Source organism: Malus domestica, chromosome 05 (assembly GCF_042453785.1).
Source record: "Malus domestica chromosome 05, GDT2T_hap1".
Classification (NCBI taxonomy): domain Eukaryota; kingdom Viridiplantae; phylum Streptophyta; class Magnoliopsida; order Rosales; family Rosaceae; genus Malus; species Malus domestica.
This window is the reverse complement of record NC_091665.1, coordinates 43,706,723-43,722,739: the sequence shown is the minus strand read 5'-3', so window position 1 is coordinate 43,722,739 and position 16,017 is coordinate 43,706,723. Positions and strand designations below refer to the sequence as shown.

At 36.9% G+C, this 16,017-nt stretch overlaps 3 protein-coding genes across 3 annotated transcripts; 2 read left to right on the top strand and 1 right to left on the bottom strand.

The window, feature by feature from the left end:
- Positions 1-1,134: 1,134 nt before the first annotated feature.
- On the top strand, positions 1,135-5,121 carry LOC103434746 (COP1-interacting protein 7-like). The gene is made up of 8 exons (XM_008373104.4): positions 1,135-1,420; positions 1,644-1,820; positions 1,925-2,022; positions 2,346-2,395; positions 2,495-2,544; positions 2,650-2,802; positions 2,938-4,636; positions 4,748-5,121. Exons 1-8 carry the CDS (start codon positions 1,368-1,370, stop codon positions 4,940-4,942), a joined length of 2,475 nt encoding a protein of 824 aa, XP_008371326.2. The 5' UTR covers positions 1,135-1,367; the 3' UTR covers positions 4,943-5,121.
- Positions 5,122-6,688: 1,567 nt separating this feature from the next.
- Positions 6,689-10,815, top strand: LOC103408921 (uncharacterized protein At4g04980-like). The gene is made up of 9 exons (XM_029103211.2): positions 6,689-6,843; positions 7,131-7,325; positions 7,526-7,621; positions 7,760-7,886; positions 8,012-9,356; positions 9,487-9,652; positions 9,755-9,919; positions 10,221-10,373; positions 10,460-10,815. The coding sequence occupies exons 1-9, from the start codon at positions 6,787-6,789 to the stop codon at positions 10,661-10,663; spliced, it is 2,508 nt and encodes an 835-aa protein (XP_028959044.1). The 5' UTR covers positions 6,689-6,786; the 3' UTR covers positions 10,664-10,815.
- A 1,700-nt stretch (positions 10,816-12,515) lies between these two features.
- On the bottom strand, positions 12,516-15,752 carry LOC139196283 (polyphenol oxidase latent form, chloroplastic-like). Its single transcript, XM_070821971.1, has 2 exons — positions 15,749-15,752; positions 12,516-13,270 (listed from the first exon to the last, which is right to left on the bottom strand). Exons 1-2 carry the CDS (start codon positions 15,750-15,752, stop codon positions 12,516-12,518), a joined length of 759 nt encoding a protein of 252 aa, XP_070678072.1.
- Positions 15,753-16,017: the final 265 nt, after the last annotated feature.

Sequence of the window (16,017 nt, the reverse complement as noted above, 5' to 3'; positions counted from 1 at the left end):
GGAACTTAGGGGGGGATCGGATTAATTCGAATTTGAGTTTAGAATAAAGAGCACACTGTTCTAACCAACCAACTAAATACAAATACGCACATCCTGAACCCTTTTACTTTATGCTCTTTTTCTTCATTCAAAGGCAGTTTAAGAGGGGTGGTAGAGTTGAGACCAAATTCAGAGATCTTTGGAATTCAGTCATGTGCTTAAACCAAATACGGCAATTGGTGGAGTGGTCTAATTTCCTCTTTACCAATAACTTTCCTTTTTAAAAAATAATTCTAATTGATGAACCAATAGTCTTGTTCAGTACTTGCTCACGGAAAAGAATGGGGAAGGAAAAGAAATACATTTCAAATTAAGTATATACTACTTATTTTCCTTCCACAGATATATTAATTCCCTTGAATATCTCCCACTGTCTACACGATCAATTCCTGGAAACCCAACACACACTAGTTTAGCAATGCAAGCAAACAGTTTATGACATTTTCTTTATGGGAAGTGTTATTTGCGGTTTAAAAATTATATTCTACACTCCTCACAATGTATTTTTCTTTCTTAATATAGAAAATTCGGAATGTAGAATGAGATTTTTGAAGTGTTAATAACAATTCTCTTTCTTTATTAGTCACGGAAAAGATCTTGTGAAAATTCTAGAATTGTATTTAAAAAAAATTGTGAGCCAGTAACTTAGGGGTTTTAATTGGTTTTACAAAGTTTTACAAAAACATTTTGAAGATGTTACGGCAAACATATATACCTCTATTATGGATACGTTCACAATCATGTGTAAGTTTTTCTATACAACATTATTAGACTACGTAGCCGTAAACTCATTTTATGTAAGTCATTATGTAATAGCAGGTTATTGGATTCTAATGTATTTTGTTAGAATTTATTTGTCCCACATCGGCCAAAAAGCTTGAGAACAAGCCTTTTAAATAGAATTACCCAGTCTAACTATTACCGAGGCTTTTTGTATTAAAACCTCACACTTGACGAATTAAGCAGATGGTCAAGTATAGACAATATCGATATTATTAGAATAGATCCATGATCCGTCTACTTGAAAGTTAAGATATTTTGATATGAAGCTGTACCACATGATGAATATCTCAAAATAGTATTTATGATTCTATAATCCCGCCCGCCTTCATGATTGGCATGTGTAAAGCTTCGTCACTTCTAGCTGTCTCTGGACTGTTTGCTCTTTCTCTGTCTCTTCCATTTAAACTTGGAACAACTGTGGGAATGTGACATGCACGTTCAACATCACATTCAAACATTATGACGTTCTACCGTTTGCAATATACACACTGAAGCTATGCTCTTGCACTTGCAGCTGTAGTCTCTCTCTTCTTCCATTTTCCGCCATGGAAGCTCGCCTCGACTACGCTTTGTTTCAGCTAACTCCAACTCGAACCAGGTACTTGGAAAATGATCTCCGCACAACCCTTTTCTCCTTCGGTACACCCTTTTTATTTCCCTTTTTTTTTTATGTTCCTAGATTCTCCTTTGATTTATTCAATCCAACAAGGTCGTGTGGAAATCATTCTCTCTGTCCACTATGCCTAACTTGTAGTTCAACTCTGCTTAGTGCTTAATCTCGAATTTCTTTCTAATTTTGCTTCTAAATTAAATGAGTGAAGATGTGACTTGGTGATCTTCTATGGAGGCAAATCTGAAAAACTAGCATCTGGGTTGTTCCAACCTTTTGTTTCGCACCTCAAATATGTAAAAGATGAGATTTCCAGAGCTGGGTATTCCATTACTCTTCGCCCACCCACCCAAATGGCACCCTGGTTCACCAAATCCACATTTCAAAGGTATTTCTCAAATCTGTGACATTTGCCAATTATGCAATTGGTAATTTGCTAATTTGGATAATTTTTTTTTAATTGTTTCTCTTTAATTTTGTATTTTGGGGCAGATTTGTGCGGTTTGTTAGCACCCCAGCAGTTCTGGAGAGGTTTGTCAGTATTGAAAAGGAGATTTTGCAGATTGAGAGTTCAGTTCAACTGGAGGAAGGTATCTCATCAAAATCTTTTGAATTTTTCATTTTTCAATTGTTAGTTTTCCGATTTAAAGATCAATCTTTCTGATGCTGTATTGGTTAAGTTCTGTTGTTTTGTGTTGAATGTATTGTTTCTGTTCTAGTCTACTTTGTGTGGTTGCTGAGACAATGTGAGTAATATGAGAGAAAATTCAACTCTCGGGATTAATCATCTTGCTTGTTTTCCTGCATTAAAAACCGTTGTTTTTCTCTATAATTTCCTTACATCATGGAAAGAATGTTCTTCGATTTAGATCGAATGAGGACTTGTTTTGTAATTTGATTCCTGGTTTATCAGGAGTTGTCTCTGCTAATCAGAGTACAAGGAAGTCAACTGGTTCTTTGAAGGTATTTTACATATACATTCACAAGTTGTAACATAAGTGAGGCATTTTTGAAGAATTATATATCATTACTTAAGCTAATATATATATTTTTTCTTTTCAGAAAAGAGGTGAACTTGAAGAAGCAGGGGATGTAGAAAATGAAAACTCCAAGTAACTATTCTTTTGGATGGCTACAATTGTGAATGAAATAGTCTCACTTGCAGTGTCAGTCAGTATCTTTATCATTAATTCATTCAGTTTATTGTAATATGACAGGGTTTACCTTCGACGCCTTCTGGAAACTCGAGTGGCATTGCTTCGGAAACAGCAAGCAATGGCTTATGCGCGTGGCCTTGTTGCTGGTTTTGAGATCTACAATATGGATGATGTCATTTCTTTTTCAGATGCATTTGGAGCTTCACGCTTAAGGTATGAACTCATAACCAGTAATGTTGATTTCATTACTTTTCACGTCATTTTGGAGAATTAGATGTAGTTCATTTTATTTTGCCGTAATGTTGAGCTTGCTGGAGTCTCTTAAGATCAAGTACTGGTTATTTGTAGGGAAGCATGCATTAACTTCAAGGAATTATACAAGCAAAAGCACACAGATGGTTTATGGATACAAGAAGTAGCAGCAGTAGTGGCCTGTTCATCATCAGATCTGCAATTCACAGGAGCGTCTGAAATTACACTTACAAATGAGCCAGAGGTCACTAATCAAAATGTTATGCCGAATCAGAATCCTCAGTACTTTTATGGTTCACTAGGCCATTCAAACCAATTGCCTCCGTATCATGGATATCCTTTCCCTACTATGCAGTCTTTTCCTCCTCATTATCCAAGGAACATGCAATGGCCTCCCAGCATGGATGAAGCAAACTGTGGTCGGGAACTGAATTATCATAGGACTCAAAAGTCATCTTCAAGAAGAAAGAAGAAGAATAAAACACAAACTAAATACTCAGGGGAAGGCAACCAAACTGAGTCCAGTGACTCCACTTCTGCGACTGATTCTGATTCAGAGACACTTCAAGAGAGAAAGCATTCTGATATGGAGAATTCATCCAAAAAGAAGTTTAAGAAGAAATCCTCGCGGAAAGTGGTCATTGAAAACATCAACTACATCACACCCAAGAGGAGGGATGGGAATAAAGACGGAGTTTCTGATGAATCTTTTTCGGATGAGAAGACTGAGAAAGCAGAAGTATTGGAGATATCCCATGAGTCACACTCACAAGAAAGAGGCGTAGAGAAGAGTCACTCTATGTTTAATGGATCAAGTAGTGAGGATTTGACTGTTCAGGCTGTAGTCGCCATTGATGTTCAAGATGGACATTTTATAGCGAGGTCTGAAGGTGGTAATTCATTAGCAGAAAGGCCTACTTTGGGGCTCAATTTCGAGAGAACTCCAAATAAACTAACAGTTTCAGCTGCAGCTGATCCTTTGGTTGCGATGGAGAGGAATGGAACAAATGACCATGGAGTTAAATTGGAAGATTTTCGGAATGAAGAAAATTTCAGTTCAGTTATGGAGAGAAAAGATTGTGCAGCTGAGGACATATTACTTTTACAGAGATCGGTAACATCAGAAACTGAAAATAGGTCTGCGTTTTCTGCTTCTGCTGCTGAGTCTACTGTAACCAGGGGTTCGAGGGGAGAAGATTGGTTTGTCGTCAATCATTCAGAAAGTACAGAAGACCAGAAAGTACCAATGAAGCAAACAGTTTTTAATGGTGATTGCATCTTTGCATTGGAGAGAAAAAGCAATATGTGCGTAGATGATTCTTTCTTTATACAGTCTCGATCAGCAGTTGATGATATGTATGAATCTCCATGGAAAACAGAAATAAGCATGGTTAACGATCTGAGTTTAGCTGCCCAGAAGGAAAATGGAGTTATAGATATTCCACAGACTCGAACATCTGAGCCAGATGACCTTTGCATGATTCTTGAAAGGGATTCCAACTTGGAGTCTGCTGAAATTTCTTGGACTATAGACTATGGAGCAGACATTTCATTTACTGAGGCAAATAGAAGATCTTCTGGTGTTGAGACAGCTGATGGCGTGGATAAGAAGCCTGCTTCGAATGGTGTGGACACCAATGTGAAGAGCAATAAAGTTCCTGGAGCAAAAGAACGCGGTAAAGAAGCAAAGTCTAGCATCGTACGGAGATCCCTAGTTAACAACAGACCTGATATCAAAAGCAAGAAAGTATTTCCTGCAAGAGGGCCTATAATACAAAAGAGCAAATTCGAGAAGGTAAATAATGAGTATTTATGTAGTGTTTATTTGGCTACCTCTCATTGTCTATTTTCTTCATACTTTTGATTTGTTTTTTATGAAATCTGATGGGAATGTGCTTGTATACAGGAAGAAGAAATTCGGCAAAAGATGGAGGAAATGCGGATAGAACGCCAAAAGCGAATTGCTGAGAAAACTGCAGCGGCTGGCTTTTCTCCGATAGCACCCAAAAGAGCTTCATTAGAAGGCAAAACAGAAAAGGGCTCCCCCATTAAGAGTGACAAGAGTAAACTTCAACCTACCAAGAGAACTCTGAATCTGTAAATGGATACAAAGCAGTTGAGCCCATGAGTTCTTCAAACTGCAATATATATTTGTTCATAGTTATAATCTGTTTGTATAATAGCCCCAGCTATATATTTTCATACAGATACACCTTAGGCATGACGCCTCTACTTTTTGCTTCTCTATTTAATGGATGCTGAGTTTGGCAATTTGGAATATATGAGTTGTTTTGAACTATTAAAAATGTGGCATACGATAGGCTGATGCACAATGTCTATATATTCTTCTCCATATATTGAATGTTGTTGCCATCTAAATTCAAGTATTTCTACGTGAGTGTCTTCCTAATTACGTAACTCAAAGAAAATATAACCCTAATTGGACTTTAGAATTTCCCTTGTCCATGCAGTCCAAGGTCGCACTTGGATTTTTCACCAAATAGGTTGAAGTGTTTATAGCTACACTCTATACAAACTACACGAACAAACTTGGCCCTCTTTATATATGGTGAAATTACAATATCATCTTCCTTTGCAAAGGCTACCAGGGACTATCAGTTTGACCAAGGCAAACGACCTAGTATATGAAGGCTTCATTGCCCAGGCTACCAGGGACTCTCAGTTTGACCAAGGCAAACGACCTAGTATATGAAGGCTTCATTGCCCAAATTTGGTGAAAAGAAGCGGATAGAAATTGTCCAGGTTCCAACTTTCTAATCGTCAAATGGGGTATTAGGTATGAACGTTGACTAATAACACCATGTTTTTTGGGTGATCTTTTTGTAGTATTTGTCTGTCACGGAGTAACTTTTGTATGTAAGCAAGACTTTTAGATTTTACATTTAAGCAAGCTATTTTGCAGGAGGTGATAGGTAATCAAGACCTTAGCTACTATTTATTTGACTTTTATCTATTTTTATTTTGACCTAGTAAGATGTGTTGGATATTTCAGATAATATTTTAATTAAAAACCTCTCTTAGAAAAGTTAAACGAAAAATATATATTTTTACATCCTGTAAAATTAGAAAAAAGTTTTAGGTATGACATTAACATCAATCATGTAGGGTTACTATTATAATATGGACTTTTTCAAACAAAACTTTTGATTAGAATGCAATTTGTTTATTATGGTATCAAGTTTGTTTAAATGGATAATCGACACAGAAGATAAAATTTGAAAATTTAAAATTTTCTGGTACAACGGTATTGCAACCATAACCTCATCTTACACAAGTGAGAAGCTGTATCATTCTATAAATAGCTGCAAGCAATAAAAATCTAGGACCAGTTCCTGCAATCATTGCATGCACGATTTAGATAACTAAACAGGTAATTCATTAATTAATTAAGTAAAACGCCTAATTAAAAATAAAATAGAAAAATGGAAAAAGAAAAAAGAGGAAACTTTAGGTCTGATACAGCTTCAGCCTACTGGAAGATCTTCCTTAATAGAAGGGAATTTGCCCTTTTGTCTTTCCTTGGCTTCTCTTTTCAGAGAAAGTTCAAAGGCTGAAAGAAAAGAAATGGATTTTCCAGTTTCTTGTACAGACTAATTAACACAAAAACTAAGTGTCTCGCACGTAATTGTGTCTTCATCTCATTTTCTTTTTCAAATAAGTTGAATTTTTTGAACAGTTCTCTTCTTGTTGTTGAACACATTACAATTTTTACATTCTGGAGTTGTTTTCAAAACCACATTAAGCTTTAAGGGTGTGCTGGCTAGTAATGGTTGACACCCAATTGTATGATCATTTAACAATATTATCATCACCACCATCGTCTTTGGCTTCGTCGTTGTCGTTTTCTTCGTCATTCTTTCATCATCATCACCATCACTTTTGCCCAGTTCAAGTCTATTACAAATCTCAGCGTAGGTTCAAGCCATGACTATCGGAAGCTGTTTCAGTCCATTGTTTCGTCGTAAACCTTCTGGAATTAAGGTACAGTTTTGTGTTTCCATGTTTAATTCCTTAAACATGTCTGATTTATGTGACCCATCATCCTTAAATCTAGCTGCTAATAAAAACTAACCATCTACATCTAGGCATGCTAATAATCTATATAAAAGGAAACATGGCAGCATTGTTTCTTGTCTAGATTAAGTTTGTTGCATGCAGCCATAAATCTTTGATTAAGGTTCATAAATTAAATAATCACTGAAAAGGAATCGATTCACAATAAGGTCTAGACTAGAAAATAGTTAACATGAATAGAGTTGTTCTTTCAGGCAATGAAAGACACCAAGGGGGCTAAGAGTCTGCCTGCGAAACAGAAGAACGCTTCTAGGAGAGGCGTGCCAAAAGATAGGTCTTGCGGAGATTCAGCCAACGAGATTCGGATGACCGAACTCCGGAAGAAGATCACTATCTTCAGAGACATCATCGACCTACCAGCATGTGATGCTTCTGCTGCAATAACTGAGGTATGTGTACCTTTTTTTATTTTTTATAGGAACTCTAAAAATGTTATAGTACTTTTCCCTAATGAAGATTAAAAAATGGAGTGCAAAATGAATTTTTTGGATTGCTAATAAAATTTCTCTTTTTTCTGTTGAAATCTTGTGCTTAAATTTCTGGATTAAAACACAATTTTTTTAATTTTCCAATTATTTTCTGCTTGCAGATGGTAATGAGGTTGATGGGAGATCTACAGAAGCTTTTCCCTGAAATTGTGCTGCATAAACAATTATCGGAAATAGAGGAAGCATCTATAGAAAAGGTAAATAAGGAATTTTATTTTTTTTGGAACAAAAAAGGTAATTAAGGATTTAAGATCCATAAGAAATAGCTTAGTACGCATATGTAATTATACTCGAGACCATTATGCTAATTTTTCAAATTAAACAACGGCATTCAGGTCCTGGCCTCCTTCTGCAAGGCATTGAAATCTATTGGAGAGTCTTGGATGACAAGTTATGACAGGTTGGACAAACCGAGATATGATTTCCCATCACTCAAGGAGAATGTCAATCAGGATGAACTCGGTATGCTACAAATTTTTCTCTAGGACTAGTTGAGGCCTTCCATTTGGAAATGGAAGCAACAACCTAACTGTTATTTCCTTCTGTGAAATTTTAAGTTAAGGCTGGTTCTCTCTACGATTTTGTAGTTGAGACGGTGCTGGAAACGCTTGATTGCTTGATGAAGATGGCACGGGACAAGTTTGATATGATGGATGAGGATGACCAGAAAAGAGAAGATTACAGCCCTCGGAATAGCTCATTTGGGAAGTTCTTGAGCGATTCAGAGAGCTACGCCTCAGGTTCCACCTGTCCTTCTCCGATCACTCCATCTTCTGTCCTACCCGAGATTGATGGTTCTCCAAGAGCACAAAAGAGAGCCAACATTGGTTCCAAATCACCATTGCTTTGGACTCTGAGAGTGCAAGCAGTTGGGAAACTAAATCTGATGATTGATGTTAAGAACTTGTCTCTTCACTTATCAAAACAAGGAGCTCATGGCACCAACAATGGTCTGGAAAAGATTGAAAATTTGTTTGAAGAACCATCAATTGGGACAGAATTAGATAGAACCCCTCAAAAGACAATTGCAGCAACAGATGAGGAAGTAGTAGCCCCAAATCTTAGTTTGAATGAGAAGTCTAGTGGAAAGGGTATCGACAACACAAGTGATGATGTTGAAACTCCAACCACAGCCTCTGAAACATTGGAAGCAGACACCAGAGTATCATTGCTTTCACCCTCACCTACACTTCCACAACCAAAATCAGCGCCTCTGCCTCCACCTCCAACAACGCAACAACTTTCACTGCCCAATACAGAAGCAGCAACAAGAATACCAACATTCCCTCCACCACCACCACTACACACTTTGAAGCTAAATGTTGCAACACCACTGCCGCCATCACCATCACTACCCGCCATGCAGCCACAAATTGCAGCAACTCCTCCACCACCACCAACATTAACCCCACATAATGTAGCAGCAGTTGGGGGGCCACCACCCCCACCGCCTCAACCAATGGAACCAGGGCCAGTGTCAGTAAATCTAACCCCTCCACCAACACCAGTGATACCAAGGTCAACAAAAGTGGTTCCACCCCTACCCCCACCTCCTCAAGGATCATCAAATGGAGCTCCAGCACCACCACCTCCACCAGGACCGTCAATTGGCAGTCCTCCACCCCCACCACCCATGTTAAAAGGGCCATCAAATGGAGGTGCTCCACCGCCACCACCCATGTTAAAAGGCCCATCAAATGGAGCTGCTCCACCCCCACCTCCCGCACTCGGCACAGGAAGATCCTTGCGCCCCAAGAAAGACACTAAACTGAAGAGATCACCTCAGATGGGCAGTCTCTACCGCCTTCTCAAGAGAAAGGTGGAAGGATCTAGCTTGGATGGCAAGGCATCCAATGGGAGAAAGGGTGGAATTGGAAGCAGCTCTGGTGGAAAACAAGGAATGGCTGATGCTCTAGCAGAGATTACAAAGAGGTCCTTATAGTATGGATAAGTAAATCTAAGTACTCAAAATAATGCGAAAACCATGCATATAATGTTTCTAATAAGTACTCAAAATAATGCGAAAACCATGCATATAATGTTTCTAATTTTTGTGTCTCAGATCAGCATACTTTCAACAAATTGAAGAAGATGTTCAGAAGTATGCGAAGCCTATCATGGAAATGAGAACCACCCTTGGTTCTTTCAAAACAAAAGACATGAATGAGTTGATGCAGTTTCACAAGAAAGTCGAATCCGTCCTTGAACACTTGACTGATGAGTCACAGGTCAATACCATTAATTGTCCGCTTTATTTTTGTTCGTTTCCATTCTAATTCTATGATCACTTCATAATCGTGTTTTGTGACACGCCATTTTCTGAATTGCAGGTGCTCTCACGGTTTGAAGGGTTCCCAACAAAGAAGTTGGAAGCAATCAGGATGGCAGCAGCACTACACACAAATTTAAATACAATGCTCAATGAACTACAAAACTGGAAACTAGTGGTTCCATTGGGTCAGCTCCTTGACAAGGCCGAACGCTGCTTCGATAAGGTGTACAAATGTTCATTTATACAATCTTACTTAATTGTCTTCACTATCGTTTTTTATATAAAAAACCTACTACTATTACTTTCCCCACGCTCTTTTAATTTTTTAATATTTTTATATCAAATGTTAGTGGTGTGTAGAAAATATTAAAAAAATTAAAAGAGTGTAGAAAAAATAATTTGGGGTGTGTGAATATAATCTCTCCTTACTTAGTTGTCTTCACTATCATTTCTTATATATATAAAAAACTTACTTAATTGTCTCTTTCCATTTTCCATAACTAATAAAAAAAGGTAATACACAGATAAAAGGGAAAATAGACACGATGGAACGAACTAAAGACGACGAAGCCAAGAAGTTTCAGAGCCAGAATATCCATTTCGACTTTAATATCCTCATCCGGTTCAAAGAAGCCATGGTGGATGTCTCCTCAAGCTGCATGGAGATGGCACTAAAGGTTAGTACTCAGAATTAACTACTTTAAAAAACAAATAACAATGATTTGAAAAAGAGAGTTTGACTTTGAAATGTTAAATGATGCAGGAAAGGAGAGAAGCAAAGGCCGCATGTAAGACTGGAACAAAAACTGATCAGAAGCAAACAAAGATTTGTGTGAAAATGCTGTGGAAGGCTTTTCAGTTTGCTTTTAGGGTTTACACATTCGCTGGTGGACATGATGATCGGGCTGACATGCTCACAAAAGAACTGGCTAATGAAATCGAGTCTGATGGTCCCCAACACAACTGAAACCCTAATTTCCTTGTAAATAGCACTGTTTTTGCAATACCAAAAAAAAAAAAATTTTATTCTTTTGTTGTGACCTTTGTAAATAATCCGGTCCAAAGAAATCTTGTAAAAATTTAGGCTTTGTATGTATGAGTATGGTTTTGATTTTGGAATTATTTAGTACCACATCCAGGCAGAACAGAAATGAATACGATCTTGTCTTTGTTGTGTCCTTGTAAATTGTATTTTCTTATATATACATATATGTATTAGTTGTTACATTAGTTCCATGAGCTTGACATGTGTCTCGTGATTATATCCGAAAAAGATATTTTTTTAATAAATTTAAAGAAAACATAAAATTAATAAATTATTGAAAGAGCTATGTTTAGCCGTTTTGGTTGGAAATGGTATATGAATAATGAATATGATCTGATACTGTTCATAAAAAATAATTTCTTAGAGGGTTATAATTTTGAACTGGGCTATACTTAGCCACTTAAGTTAGAGAGGCTTAAGAAAAAAGAAATTAACAGAGAAGCTTCTCTTCCTGGTAAATAATTCGCGTTAAATATAATGTCATTCTAACTTACTAACCAGTTACCATTTAAGTGCTACAATATATATCATTTTTTATTGATTCTCAAAGAGTTACTACAATGAGAGACACAAAAGAGGAGACAGCATATCTTGGCTCTATAATAGGATTCTATGTAATTGCTGACTCAGCATATAGAATCAGTGATGTGGATGGGCTAACTAGGGTAACATATAGTTGCTAAGTGGATAAGGGCTTGTTTGGTAGTGTTTTTTAAATGATTGAAAGCGTTTTTAGTGAAAATGTTTATGAAACCAATCCTTAGTAAAAATCTAAGTGGATTATGAAAAATCACTTTATGCGCTTCTTGCAAGAAGCGCATATCTGGTGCTTCTTCAAAAAGCACTTAAAATGCTTTTGAAACCCAAAATCAATTGTACCAAAAACGCTTTTTGTCATTTTTAAAGTACTTCCAAACGAGCCTTAAGTCTGTTAGAGAAGGTTGGTGGTAGTTAACTTGCAGGATAAGCTAGGCAGTGACTATATAAAGAATAAGTCTGTAAAAGGAAAGGTTGTTGTAAAAGTTGATATTGTAATGAAATATACCAGTTACTGTTACATTGAGTAAGCAGCCGCGTAAGGGTTGTATCACGTTGGATTCGATTACATCACACCGAAAATGAGTGCGTTGCTGCATGGTTGGGTTTTAGGTGTCTATTGGGGGAGCCGAATCGGGTTGATCGTGACGCACTGTTGCAGCAGTGGTAGCAGACTTCTCGAATTTTCTTTCGGTTTGTTTCTGGTTTGGGCCTCTTGGTTGGGCCCTTTTTGGTTAGCTTGGGAGGTCCATTTTTGCTTTGTATCTATTTGTATGTGGGTCTTTTTTATGTAAGTTAGTGTTCTTTGTTATAAAATTTACCTTTCTTCCAAAAATAAAAAATAAAAAAGCTTTTTATGCTAGTCACTACCACATATTTAGCTTTATTGTTGTTTTACCCCTACACTTTTTTGGCTTACATGTTCGTTATCTTTCTCTTTGCGCAAGATTATGACTCAATTGTCAGTCCTCCATTATCACAAATAACAATAATATTAAAGCAGTGTACCATCATTAGTTCTGGAAAATTATGATTAAACTCTACCATCAATTCTTTATTCAATAAATAAACACACCAAAACACAATAGTGCTATTATTCACGAGGAACACCAACCATCATCTGCCACATAAGCAGTAAATGAGCACATCATGAACGTTCAGGAGTAATTAGCTAGAAAAACATGATTAAGCCAACCCAGCAACAACAACAAGAACCAACAATAACATTAATTAATACTCAGGTAGTATTAATGAGCTCAATGCTAAACCCTCCGATGGTGATTGGCCCCTTCCCAACTTTCGGCACCAAAGTCACTACCAAACTACTGTCTGTCTCCGCATCCAACTCTTCCAACAAGCTTGTAATGCTCAGCCGCAGGTTCGTCTTAATATTCTTCTTATGCTTATGCGGCACGTGAACAAAACTCCCAGCAAACTCTGACTTGTCTTTCCCGGCCAGCGAGTCCGCGTCATCGTTCACATACACGTCGAACTTCACAGTCTCATTCCCAGCAAACTCAATCCCCTTAATTACCAGCACCTCGTCCTGCGCCTTCTTCTGGGCAGCTGTCCGTTTCGTCGTAGACGGCCTCGTCACCTCGACGCTGATTATATCCGACAGTGTAGCAGGGAATGTTGTAGAAAGATCAGAAGATGAAACCGTAGCCTTTCTCTTATTTGTCGACTTACGAGCCGTCGGCTTCGAATCCAGCCACGGGATCGAGACATTCTTGTCGTACACATACCCGAGTTTTTTCGTGTCGAGCGAGTCCCGAAACTTGACGCGCACGAGATTCTTTTTCTCGTCGTACACATACCCGAGTTTTTTCGTGTCGATCGAGGCATTGTTTGGGTTTTCGTTGCAGTGGAGTCTGGGACTTGTTTGGGAATAAATGAGAGCGGAAGAGGGTGGTTGTGGTGGAGTGCAGGGCGGCCATTGTAGAAGTTGGTAAGGGAGATGAAGACATGGCTGAATTGGTTTTCCTTTCCACTCTGCAATTAAGAAGGAAAGGGGATTGTGATGTTTTTATAGTTGAAATTGGCGGGACCGCACACTAAAAATGTGTGTATGAATGCAGGGGTTTTCTTAGTCAAGATTCAAGAACCATACCACTCCGATGTCAACATCATTAAGACAAGGAGAATCCCTCAAATTAAAAGAAAAAGTTAACAATCTATATTGCGAGAAAAGAAGAGAGAGAAAGAAAAAAGTTAGGCTTCCCATACGAGCTACATCAAATGGTGAAATGCATCTTTCAGGACAAATTAAAATCGTAAACGGTCTCTTAACTTTTCAATGTGGATCAACATTTACATCCTTACATATCAAACATGTAGTTCAATTGACTTCATACTACGAAAGAATAATTAAACATCTGATTCAACCGACTCTGATACTTCGTAGAAAATTGAGATTTTATGTATTGTTCATATGTTAGGCTTGAATATTCGTCACACATGATGGAGCGTGTGAGAATGTGAGAACAAAGTTCCACATCAGTGATTAACCAAATCATGCAAGGGCTTATGAAGAGTTAGACTAATCTTCATATTAGCCCACGTGTGAAGTCCAATGGCCACACATGTTCCACGTCACCCAATTTGTATTGTCCGCATGTTAGGTTTTAAAATTTGCCACGTGCGAGAATAGTGTAAGAATGTAAAGACAAAGTCTCACATCGGTGAGAAATCAAATCATACAAGAGCTTATAAAGAATTGAACCACTCTCTATTTACTAATTAATTTTACAATACAACCTCAAATTTCTTTAAGTTCACCACCTTACTGAAGAGACCATCCACTTTTGAAACACATGAATAAAAAATATATAGCACATTTTTCTTCGTCGATGAGGAAAATTTGCATGAAAAAGAGAGGTTCTAGATTTGCTGACTCTATTATGCCTCTCTATTTTGATATTATCTTTCATCAATTACTGGTGATAGTAAATTAGTAATAGCTAAGTCACGTGGAACAAGAGTGGTGACTTCCTAAATTAAAGGGTATTTTAGCCTTTTTAGTCTTTAGTCCTTAGTATTTTAATATCTAGGGGGTAGTTTTATGATTGCTTAGTTTATAAGGATTAAAGGTTGATTTCAAAGTACTTTTAAAATGATTAAAAACGTTTTTAGATAAAATCTTTTTGAAATTTAAAAGCAATTGAAGTGCTTATTATAAGAACCATCGGTTATATGCTTTTTTAAGGAAACACTAAGTGTTTTTTTTTAGAATTTACTTGCATTTTTACTAAGCATTAGTTCCAAAATCATTTTCACCAAAAACACTTTCAGCTTTTAAAATCACTTCCAACGAGCTCTATAATTCTTTCCAGTTTAATTAGGATTAGATATAGTGTCCTATTTTATTTTGGATTAGGATTTCTTTACTATAATAAGTTTACCTTCATGCGGTCATTAGGTTTTAGGCTTTATAAACATCCCTTGTAATTCAGATTAACAAACAATGAAGAGTTGAATAGAAAAGCTTTGCCTTCCAGAGATTAAAATTCTAGCCCTGAGATGGGATAGATGCCCTGAAATTTTCTTATTCTCGTTTGGATGTATTGTATAAGTGATTAACACATGTATTTTTCATTTTTTATACAGTGGATGAAAAAAAAATATGGGATATTTAAGCTTCATACACCATGTTAGAAACATTACTTCTAAACTACAAGTCCAGACTAATTTAAATGTCATACAAACATTGCAATTTAAACTTTATTTATAGATTTATATGATTCAAACCCGTAGCGCAAAAATCAACAACTACCGCATATAAAATGGACACATGAAAAAAAGCTAAAATGCAAGAAATTCTTGCTGCTCAAAGAGTAATGTCCAATAATAATACTCCAAAAGCACATAGGGTAGTTTCCAAAAAAAAAGAAAAAAAAGGAAAAAAAGAAAAAAGCACATACGGTATTACTAGTTATCTAGAAACTATAAACGAATGTGATAATTCAATAATCAAAACAGGAACGTCATCGAATGATGACAAATTTTGATTGTAAAAAAGTAATAATAAAATGTTGGTTGTTGATTGATATACAATCCAGACGTGTCCTCGTACTCGTACAAAGGTCCTTTTGCCTTTTCGCTTAATTAAGTAATCAAAATTGCCTTTAGAGTTTTAAATTTTTCAGAAATAAAGGTATCTTTTCGCAGCTCAATCAATAACTTTTGACTCTAGGACCCGAAAGATCATCCAACTGAAAGACTCAGAACTGTGGAAGTTTTAGCCCAATCAAACATATATGAAATCACATCTCTACGTGGTTCGAGCAACTGCATGCATATTCATGGTCACAATTCACAAAAGCTTTCACAAATATCCATGAAAAAGATTGAAGTGTGTGTCCACTGTTTAATGGGTTGGAGCCCGACAATTCGAAGGGCTTCTTATAGCAGCTTCCACCGTGAAATAAAATGAAAAGGCAATAGCCCATGGTTGTCATTGCCACGGATTACCCATCGTGGCTTTACGTAATCATTAGACACGGTTTATTGGTGAAGGCTGAAAAACCCATGATCATTTATCCTTCATTTATCAAGCAGGGGCGGGGGAATCGGGGGATATAGCTATTCACTACTGACTATATTGCACATTGTATGAATATAACGTACTGGTCACATGAGAACACACTATTTATTGCTCAAGAAGTAAATATAAGGTGATGTTTCAAAATTTAATATTATTATTGTGGAGCCTAAAATAATTCTAAAAATTCTAGAGGTGA